At 36.0% G+C, this 11,392-nt stretch overlaps 1 protein-coding gene across 1 annotated transcript in view; it reads right to left on the reverse strand.

Moving 5' to 3' along the window:
* Positions 1-530: 530 nt before the first annotated feature.
* The window catches only part of AGL (amylo-alpha-1, 6-glucosidase, 4-alpha-glucanotransferase), a 42,056-nt gene continuing 31,194 nt past the window's right edge, over positions 531-11,392 (reverse strand). The window contains exons 28-34 of the mRNA XM_009333748.1: positions 10,726-10,861; positions 8,745-8,857; positions 6,773-6,984; positions 6,110-6,207; positions 5,466-5,553; positions 5,240-5,373; positions 531-3,767 (exon numbers count right to left, since the gene is read on the reverse strand). Of these exons, the coding sequence (XP_009332023.1) occupies positions 3,650-3,767; positions 5,240-5,373; positions 5,466-5,553; positions 6,110-6,207; positions 6,773-6,984; positions 8,745-8,857; positions 10,726-10,861 (899 nt within the window). The 3' untranslated portion in view covers positions 531-3,649. The remainder of the gene's footprint in view (positions 3,768-5,239; positions 5,374-5,465; positions 5,554-6,109; positions 6,208-6,772; positions 6,985-8,744; positions 8,858-10,725; positions 10,862-11,392) is intronic.

The raw sequence follows: 11,392 nt of genomic DNA on the forward strand, positions 1-11,392 counted from the left end.
AATTCTTCAATAGAGGATTAGATAAATATAAAGCATGCAATGAAATGGGGTAGTTGCAAAACACTTTCTATCAGTCACCTGTGCTGTGAGACACTGATTTTACGAAGCAGAGCTGGAACATGAAATCCCTTCTCTATAGCAACAGAAATTTTGCACAAAAGTTAACTAATAACTGTGTTAATCAGTATACCTTAAGACTGTTCTCTTGGGGAATTTGCAATAACACAACTTAAATTTATATAATAATTTATAGCAGAAGGGACATGCAGAGCTCTTCTAGCCCAGTCCCACTCAAGCCCAGTTGAGACAGCTGACATTGACACAAACATAAGAATCTGTGTATAGGGCTCAAGTTTATGTGTTGTTTTTTTTTTTTTTTTTACTGAGTTGGCAATTTATGTTAGGCACTTGTTATTAGTATTTGACCTGAGGAGTTCATGATCTCTCCACTGTGTGTAAAATTGCCAACAGTAGCAGTAGCATCTCTAATGTTTGGCTTTTTTCCAAACCACCACATGAACAATTTAACTCTGTCTGAATTAAAGAATTTTATTTTGTGCATTTCAGAAATAAATGAATAATGACATTTTCTAAAATCAGTTGTTGCTGTGCTAGACAGACACATGTAAAACTCGTATTTCCATTTTATATTACAACATGCAGTGCAAGAATAACACATTATTTTACTTGAATTTGCAAGTTAATCATCTTTGAATAAATCAAGAGCTATTAACTGTACAAACACTGGTAACAGTCAAAATTATTTCAACTGGGAGGAAGGAAAAAAAAAGTCTCAATACCATACAGATCAAGAAACACCAACTGGAACACAATGGATTCACAGTTCTTAGTAAGTTCTTTAGTTTATTTCTAAAACATACTGGCTTATTTCTAAAATGTATTTTACTGATTGTAACTTTGCATTACTAGACATTTTTGAATACATAATATAAATGATATTAATGAATGAAAATACAGTTCAGGATCGGTCAACATAAGTCAGCTATTTTAAGGGGACAATGACTTCAGTATAGAGTTTACCTAGATGAACACCAGCTCATATAAGTGTGAGATTTAACATTGCTTTCTTCCCTCTTCATTTTTAAACTGTCTGGCTCGACAAATTGTTGAGTAGCTTTGATTAACAACCCCCCCCCCCCAAAAAAAAACCTCCAGCAACCAAAAGCCAAACCAAATCCACCACCAACCCCCTCAACAGTTAACACCTCAAATCTTATTTTTGTTGCTACTTAACAGCAAAGTCAACCAATACGATACATATTTTTTTCCTATTTAAAACATTCATCTGTCACTAAAACTATGCTCAACTAATCAGTGCAGAAGCAGCATTATAAATGGGCATGTTTAGAACTTCCATAATGTGTTTTTGTGTACATAGTGGTGATTTTTCCTTAAAATTTTATTATTGAATTAGAAAAAAAACCCCTAGCAGTGACAAATATGCCGTCTCTATCAGCAGTGCAGTTCGCAAAACAGTGGAAAGTCATCTGTAATAATGTAGCAAGGTTTTGATGAATAATTCCTCACTTTTTTTTTTCCCAACACCGGAAGAGCATTCTTGCCAATGTATATAGTTTGACACCTTGTGGAAGTCTTTTTCAACAGTCATAGCTCTTAAGCTGCACTTCCAATTTTAAAATGTTTTCATCAAGTAAGAACAATTTATTTTGCCATATTGTTCCTGCTTTCTAAACCATAGGAGCTATAAAACATACCTTGAAATAATAAACGAGAAATAATTATCTAGGAAAACAGTAAAAAGCTATTGATACGGTAGGACTTAAACCTCAATATCATTATCAAGAATTTTGGAAAGTTCAGTACATTATGAGAAATACTTTATATGCCTCTTGCACATTAAAAAAAATATCTATGGCTGACATTTCAGTAACGTTTTCGATCAAATGACATCTCTCATGCATTGTGTCGAGAAAATAAAAATTTCCCAACCCATGTACTGCAGCAGCTCAGAAGCTGAGGTACAATATAGGCCTTCCCTAATCATACCTTCCAAATACTGAACACTTCAGCAAGGGAGTTCAAATACTTATTAAGCTTTCAAATAAATAGTGTGAATATAGCCACTTCTTACAATTCATCTATCTTCAGCCTATTAACTTGCCCTTATGTGTATCTATCTGTAACGCATCTCCCTGAACAGGACAGCACACTTGCACTGTACTTTAGATGGGGTACGGAAACTTTAAAATACAGATACAATAAAATCTTGACCTACGTGTTATTAGTGCAGTATAATTACATCCTGTGTATATTTTTTTCAGCATATGTTGTCTAACATTAAGAAATGCAATATCAGTTTTGCTTTCCCCCCCCGCGACGTGGGAAGTGTTGTCAGCCTCACACTCTGCCTGTTTATTGCACTAAGATGGAAAAATCGCATGAACAGAGAGTTGAGGCTGCACTTCTGTCAACCACCCTTCAGTCTGGGAACACTGAGCTGAACTCAGTAAGGGCATGCAGGCATCCAAATATGAAAGAACGTATGTGTTTTGCATCATGTTCACTGGATGCTGTTCCCAAAGAACAACACATAGGGGTAGCATGCTTATTCTTATTGGTGTAATTTCAAAAGGCCTAGAAACCTCATCTTCTCTTCTCTGGTGGTAGGCTAATACCTCTTCCCACTGACGTTAACCATCTGCTTCAACAGAGCTAGGATTTTCCTAAGAAAAAAGGGCTGAGGTGACCATACTTCTTCAATAAATTAATTCAATTAAGCAGTCAAGGACATTGATTTCTGTATCTTTGGCCTCCCCTAACGTATAGGCTGTATGTTGTATGCACATGCACATGTTTCTTATGAATTCCTCATGGTGAAAAACAGATTTAAATGAAGAAATAGTTTTGCTGCATGGCCCACAGTATTTAAGTAAATTTTAAAATGGATTAGCATAGGATATTACCTCATTATTGCTCAAGTTAACTCTCCAAGCAGTTTAAAGTTTTTGAAAATTTTATGTGTAACTTCAAAGGTTGGTTTATTACAGTATTCGTAAACTTTATTTCTGTGGTTGCTTAATGGAGTGTTCAACTGAACACATACAAAAAAAAAAATCTCCATAATACAGTTCAACAGAGAGACAACATATTATGCCTTCATCAATGTATGGTGCTACAGCACAAAGCATACCAAACTTAGAAAGCTATAGGTTAGTCTACTCCCCTTTAAGCATGCATTTGCAAAACATCCACTCACTTTAAGAGACAAAGAAAAAAACCAAAACGTTAAGAGCTCTGCTACTTATTTTTAGCTCAGGAAAGAGCCACCTCACTTTGTTACGTTAAGATTTTGATTTGAAAAGTCTAAAAAACCAAAGCTACTTAAAATTAAGTTTGTGCATATCCTTAAAATTGCTCCTTACTAAAAGTTTCTGCATCAAGTGTGCACTGCAGTTTTATTTTATTGTCATGGCCTGATTTTCAAAAAACAGCCCAAGCCCCACACAGTTATAAGGCATAGGAGCTGCTGGCATTCAGCGTCTTTGAAAGTCAGGACACAGCTTAAGTGATTGTGCAGAACAGGATATTTCCCTTGCAGTGTAAGCCAAGTGTTCATTTATGCCCAATAAGACCACAGAAGTTTCATCAAATCAATCAAAATAAACTTTTACAAGTCATAAAGGATTTCAAGGATAACACCAATCGACCAGGCCTGAGTTTCGCAGCTAAAAGGGCAATACTGTCCATTTTCGTTGGTCAGTTCTGGAAGCCCTTTCCAGGACGATCTGATAAAAGAAAAAAAACAAATGAGTATTGTTGTTACACACTAAAATAAAAAAAAAAAACCAAAACATTTCATTTTAAAACCTTTCAGAAGATTATCTCAGTAGGAAACTGAAAACCATGACTAAAGGTCTGTTGTCCTACAGGCACAGTACGTTCTTTAATAACTGAGATCTAATTAATTTCTTTTTTCCCTGCAGCTGGAAATTGTAGTTTTTTGTGGGGGTGCCTCTCCTCCAAAGTAGACTCTTTGCTGTTAATAATATCTGAACTTACACTACTGGCATGTTGCTCCTGTTTCTCATTCAGCTAGTTTTGCAGTTGGAAGAATACGAATGATCTTTGAGATAAATGAATGGTATTCAAACTACACTTGAAACTGGATTATGGTGCTAAAAAGTGGTAACGGCTGGAAGACAGCATGACTACATAAGCCTTTTTTTCCTCCATAGGAATAAAAAACCCCACAAACCAACATACTTACAGAAATACTTGTAAGTTGAGCCTGTTGCTACATTAATAATTCTGTACACAAATGAAATTCCAAAACAGAGTAAAAGCATACTACTTAAGTAGTAAGACAGAAAAAACAAAGAATGTTACCAAGCTGCAAGTTGTTTGGTAGTATTACCAAACAAGACCCTGGGACAGGACACTACGTAAGGCAAAAAGTTGCTTAACAAATCTCTTTTCTTCCTGATGTGGTCAGACAAACCCTTCTGTCATGGCCAGTCCTACTGAGTTACTCTTATGGGTACAAATAAATGCCTATTAGAAGTACTGCAGAACAGATTATATGGAATATAATATATATCAAGGGCAAGATCTTTGTTTTGTTTGTTGTCGTTTGTCTCAAATCCTTAAAAAATAAAAATATAACAGATAAAGGGGAAAAATAGTGTGGGTTTGGTGCTTTGGTCTTTAAGAGGGAGAACTCAAAATGCAGAGGAACATTTAAGGGCCATAAGCAAGTTCCTCTGCCTTTTTAGAATATCAAGGTTATTAAGATTCTGAAACGCTGTCATACTAAATTTCCTCATTTATAACAGAAGAAATCCTAACAATATTTTGCATCAGCTTATCTGCCACAATTCTAATCTGTCACTACTAGCCCTTTAACTATTTTGTTTTGCAGGTTGTTTTGAAATATTTTGATTTCTTAAAAGACAACTCACCAACATTTTTTCCAAAATTCATTTTTTGTATGAAATTAGATCCTAATTTTTACATAAGGTTTATTTCACCCAGTCTTCACGTGGGTAAGGATTAGTAATTCTGCAGTCTATAAAAAGCACTAGATCTCAGCTGTACTTGAAACCTGACTTGAGATCTGCAATAGCACATATAGTGGTGAACTTTAATATAAACAGCATCTGCTTTCTACATATATAGATCTGTACTTTTACATGAAATTGGATAGTAGATACCACTAGCTTGAATGAATATTTTGAATCTGTGTTAGTTGGTGTCTTACCTTTCAAGGTGAACATAGTGGCGAGAAAGAACATTCTTAATCATAACTACAGTTTTTGCATATATCTCTGGACCAATCAACTTTGAGAAGTACAATTTGGCACGAAGAAAATATCCAATTGGCCACAGCCATTCCTAAGCAAAGAATGAAAAGAGATGACTGTCATAGGTGTCAGTTTGAAAAGGTGACAGCACTTTTTCCAAAAATCAACAAAACTAGCTCTTACAGGTCCTTGGTGATAATTAAAACCTCTGGCTACATTATAGTTGTCATTGTCAAGAGCGTTATCATATACTCCACAGTAAACCATATCACTGCAAGAAAGAAAAAATAGATTATGCAAACAAAGCCTTAACAAAAATGATACATAAAAATGGAAAGCAGAAATGAACAAAAATTTGTCATGGCATTTACATTTAACAATGCTTAAGTTAGGGAGGTCTCCACCAGGTTCTGTATCTTATATGACAATGGAATTCCAAATACGGTTTACACTAGTAGGAAAATGGTTCAAGTCTTGGAATGACTTGAATTCATAATTTTGCCCTTATGCTTTTACTCAAACTGTAGTGCTGTGCACTATATCATATATAAGTATGTATCAAGATGCAAATTCAACATCTTTTATGATACCAAATTTGACTCGCTTGCTGTGTGGCATCCAAAACCACCTGGTGATTGTCTACATAAATAAAATCAATTGCATGGACTTTTAGAACAGAACAATAATTGTTCCAGAAGTATTTATTGCAGCCTTATTTCACAGGTATATATGAGGATTTTAACAAAAGAAATACTACCCCACATGTCAAATAATTCCTACTGTCATGTTTGTAAATTAACACTGATTCTTATTTCTACTATACTTACTCTGGGTCTAAGGTTTTCATGCCTAATGGACCAAGCAGTTTTTCCTCTGCTATCTGCAGAGCTTTCCAAGCTCTCTCAGGTGTGAACAACTCAGGGGCCTAATAAAATAATAAAGATTTAATGAGTAAACTCTGCACATGTACACACATAAGACTGTGTATACAAGTGTAGAAGACCACAAAAGCCAAAGTTTTGTATTACTGAATCAACTTCTGGAACCTACAAGTCAGAGTAAGCAAGAGGACAGAAGCTATCCAGTGCTTTGTTTTATTTCATGTTAAATACACTTGCCAAGTATTAGTACTGAAGCTCTTTACGAACCTGATAAAGACAACAAACAACCCATGCTTTTTAGCTAATTTGACAGGAAAAGCCAGACCTAACCTTAAAAGACATTCTGAATACAGTGAGCACTGCAAATTTATCCTAGCTACATGCTGGACAGCAGTTTCATCTAGGTAAGTCCTGTCAAGGATGTATTTTTAGGAGATACTCCAAGATGGACCAATGTTAACACCATGGAAAAGAAAGGCTTTCAAAAAGTTATTCTCAGCAATGTATGTTCCTGATAAAATGCCATGCAGATGAACCTTACAGTGCAAGTAGTTCAATAATAAAGAAAATTTTATGTGCAAATGCTTCTCCCCACCCCTCCTCACTTACCACAACCATTGCTATTGTAAAATTTGGCCTGAGTTGGTAATCACACCATGGACTTGAAGCTCCATAGCTGTCCTTATAAATTCCACGTTTGTGAACGAGATTTGGGTGTTTCTCATTAGGATCTGCTGGGTTCTCAGAGACAAAGAACAGCCTTTCAAAGTGTCCTTGAATTTTTCTGTTCCACTCATCATATGTGATAATCTCCTCCTTTCCTGCAAGATGGACATACAGGTTTTATTTTCTGAAAACAGCCACAGTGGTAACACCAGAAGTATGCTTATGTCTATTTGTACTGTTTTGCTTATTGAAGTTTTACTTAAGATACTCCTAACACAATAAAGGCCATAGTAGCATTGCAAAAAGTTATTATCTAGAAGTTGAAGTATACCACAGATGAACCCCAACACATGCACAACTTTTTTACACAACATTTTTTAACTTGCAGTTAGCTAGAAGCAAACACTATGAGGTACTGTGATCTATAGTAAATATTTAATTGAGTAAGTTTAAAATTTATAATTAACATTTCAGCATGGTAACATGTCAACTCTTTTACAGTACTTGGTGTACGTATTCTTGCTATTTTGGAGACTTCAAAGGGAGTGTCAAAACATTAGGATAATGTCACTTTTAAAAGCTTTCTCTGCCTGAATTCCTGACACTTAACACAACAGTGATTCCCCAGGCTTAGGCCAATTCTACAGTTCACAGGAACAGCTCAAGTGAGACTAGAAAAACCATCAGGTTTCAGTCAGCAGAACTGTGCTAGGGATATCTTCCTGATTGAGATACACTTACATCTTAAATAAGCAATGCTTTTCATGAAAGAACCAAAAATAGTAAAGAATTGTACATTAGCTTTATATTAGGTGAGTGCAGAAGTATCACCTGTTTTTCTTAAACTACAATGGGAATATAGCAAAAAGGACAATACTACCAGTATTGTCAATATTGACAATATGGCAAGAAGAACAAAAAGCCTAGAAACTCTAACACTAAGCCTCTTCTTAAGAAACAAGGCATAGATTGTGAATAGGAATTAAGGCTGTTTTAAAATAGATTCAGCGTTAGATGAATGAAATTTAAACTCAGTTACATGAGATTAACAACAGAAGGGTGTATACGCACATTAAACTGAATCTAAAAAAGTTGCTTATGATTCTGGAACAAAAGAGATAAGACAAGTCCTATAAATATTATTTCTACATCTACGGATTATAATATTGCTGTGTATCAAATTCTAAACTGTCTTACTCTAGCCATAGATTTTAAGAAATCCTGAAGTGACAGGTAAGTTCATGACCTAAGAATCTGTACTGTCTAGGACAGATAGGAAAAGAAAAAAACCCCACAAAAACTTACATTCACGTTTTCTAAAACAGAATAAAAGAACCATTAAATTAACTGTTTTCCAATATTATCCTTTACTGAAGAGTAAAAGCGCTTTACAGGGCACATATATTCACTTGGGCTGGGTAAGCTCAAAGTAAAGTAACTTCATAACCAGAGCAGTATCCCTCTGAAACATAAGGGACATCTAAAGATATTTATGTAAATATTCACAGAAAGTGGTTTTCTGTGTTGTGAATATTGGAAAAAAGAAAAAGAAAAGAAGTGTCATGTAATTTTACTTAGCATTCTTGTAATGAATGATATGTATCATCATAATACATAATAATCCTATCACTTATATCCATTTTGAGAAATGGTATTTAGCTCCAAAATGCATTTGTATTCCACACCTTAATACATGCAATAAAATATCTGAAATATTGACAAGACAGTATCAGCTCTCAATAAATTTTTGTAGTAACAAAAGATTTTAATCATACAAGATACTTTCCCAAGTTTTTCCCCTTTTCCCTCTAAACCTTCTTGAGTATAACATCCCTGATGTTATATGGCCACCATTTCATCATTTTAGTTATTTTTATACTCCAGTAACACAATTATGAGATGTGCCTGTTTTTACCATGTCTTTTTACAGTGACTCCACGGAATGGAAACACATTTTTCCCAGATAAATCCAGCAACCAGCGAACAGCCGACTTGCACAGGCCAACAATTTCCACAGCAGAACCATCTCTAAAATAATAATGATTAAAAAAAGCCCAAGAATTACTTTAAGAAGGCTATTAAAGTTCAATAAGTAACTGAAGAAAAAAAAAAAAAAATCTGCAAGTATCTTATTTCTCCCTGCTGTCCCCTATTTCTCCTATATAAGCATCCCAAAGTTCTACAGTATTGCCGTGTTTTGTGAATAACAGCTCCATCATCATCACTACTGTCATGATTTTCTAAACCTCAGTCATACCTCTCTTCGTTTTCAGGAGAATATGGATGAGAGTCCTCAGACATTCCAACGTCTCCTTGCAAGGCAGCTACTCCATCCCTTTGAGTTTTAGCTGCCCTTCTCTGTACCATCCTTTATTATGTCCTTCTTGAGACCAGCACTACATGTAAAACTCAAGATACAAGTGCATCTTGCAGGTGCAAGGTTTCACAAAGAGGCAGAATGATGCCCTCTGTCTTGTGCTAAAAACCTTTACTGATGACAGTATTATTATTTATTAGCTTTTTTGCTGCTGTACACTAAGATATGATTTCAGAAAGCTACCAATGACTCAGATTTCCTTCCTGTGTTGTAGCTCAGTTCTGACAGCATTGTGTAGGCATGGTTTAGATTATTTTTCCCCTACATGCATATCTTCACTTTATCTACGCTGAAGCTTATATGCCACTTTTAGGCACACTCAGTTTTATAGGGTACTTTTGAGTTTCATGAAGGGTCAAGAATAAGAGAAGAGAACATTAGCATTAGCAGACTCTGTCAATTTACTTTTATTTAGATCAGTAGGATTCCACCTGATGAAGCAACAATGGAGAAAAGGGTGGTTTTCTATCAAGCTAAGAGTCAGGGAATGAGCTTGATTGCAAACCGGCTAACAGATACTTTTCTTCTGTACAATAGACTAATTTAAAGGGGTATTATCATACCCAGCTGATTTGCACAGATTTAAGATAATTTTATACCAGTGATTAAGAACATGAAACAAGGATCAGCCCCAAACAACTTGATCCTCTGATGTTAAAAGTGTTCAATACAGAGGTTCTCATCCTCACATGCACTTTGGTAACTTAGGTAACATTGCTGCCATAATAGATTACTCAAGTCAAAAGTGAAACATTAAAATAAGCGCTGAAATGCACTTCTTGGGCTTGCTTATTTTTCAGGTGATATTCAGATGATTATCATATGCGCAAATTTCATATTATATCTTATTGAGTTTTGCCTCTTGATGTAAAATTTTTCTCCAGCATCACCAATTTAGCCTCTTTAGGGCAGGTACCTCAACCTCTCTTGGTTCCCAATTAAAATGCCTGACTTGTCAAGCAAGATAATGTTTTCCTTCAGTTCTCACCCACAGATGGCAATCGATTTGAAACCGATGCTGTACTAACCTCAAGCAAGGATGCCTGCAGCAGTTTGCTAGCACATAGTAAAGAGCTTATTTTTAAAATGTCTGATCTCAACTTTAAAAACTTAGATGATGTAGCTATTTTTGAATTCTAAATAAGCAGCATTCAAACAACACAACAATTATCAATAGGTATCTCCTATAATAAGTCTAAATAACGAAGTACTGCTAGTGCTACAAGGATACAGTTTTTCCTAAATTACATTTTACTAGTTGAATTCAAAAGTTGACTCTGCATTGGAGCTAAGACCATGCCAGAGGCTGAGGGCTTCACCTGCTAAAACCACGCCTTTTTTCTTCAAATAAGCACAAAGAAAAAAAATTACCATTAACATTTTAGTAGGCAGAAACATTTAGAACATTTGAGAGATCACCTTTCAGATGTGTTAATGGAAGGCACAGTAGTTCTGCAGAATAATTTCAGTTAAAAAAAAAATAATTAAAAAATCCCCCCCAAAAGCCTCGATTTTGTACCTTGGAGTAGCAGGAATTCCTCTGTTGCGAGCTCTGTCGCTCTCTCCCATTTTATCCATCCAAGTGCCACAATTGAAGCGGTTCCCTCCAAAGACAAAGCCAGTTTCATGGTCAACACCTGCAGTTACGTTAAAACCTGCCAAGCAAGAATATCACATGTGAAGTCTATATTTTAAACAAATCCCCAACTGCTCCCCGCCTTGCCCCAGCCCAAACCTCCTAAATAAACAAACACACATCCAAACAAGAGATCTGAGGTGGGTTTCTGAAGGCAACTGTACTTTTTAAGTGAACTTTTACTTAAAGATAACTTGTACCAAACATGGACGAAGCATTCTGCAAGTGGCTGGCAGAAGTCTCACAATCGCTAGCCCTTGTTCTCGTGGGGGACTTCAACTTCCCGGACATCTGCTGGAAATACAACACGGCAGAGAGGAAGCAGTCTAGGAGGTTCCTGGAGTGCGTGGAAGACAACTTCCTGACACAGCTGGTAAGTGAGCCTGCCAGGGGAGGTGCCTCGCTCGACCTGCTGTTTACAAACAGAAGGACTGGTGGGAGATGTGGTGGTCGGAGGCCGTCTTGGGCTTAGCGACCGTGAAATGGTAGAATTCTCGATTCTCGGTGAAGTAAGGAGGGGGGCCAGCAAAACTGCAACCATGGACTTCTG

The sequence above is a fragment of the Pygoscelis adeliae genome, unplaced genomic scaffold (assembly GCF_000699105.1).
Source record: "Pygoscelis adeliae isolate BGI_AS28 unplaced genomic scaffold, ASM69910v1 Scaffold10, whole genome shotgun sequence".
Lineage (NCBI taxonomy): Eukaryota > Metazoa > Chordata > Aves > Sphenisciformes > Spheniscidae > Pygoscelis > Pygoscelis adeliae.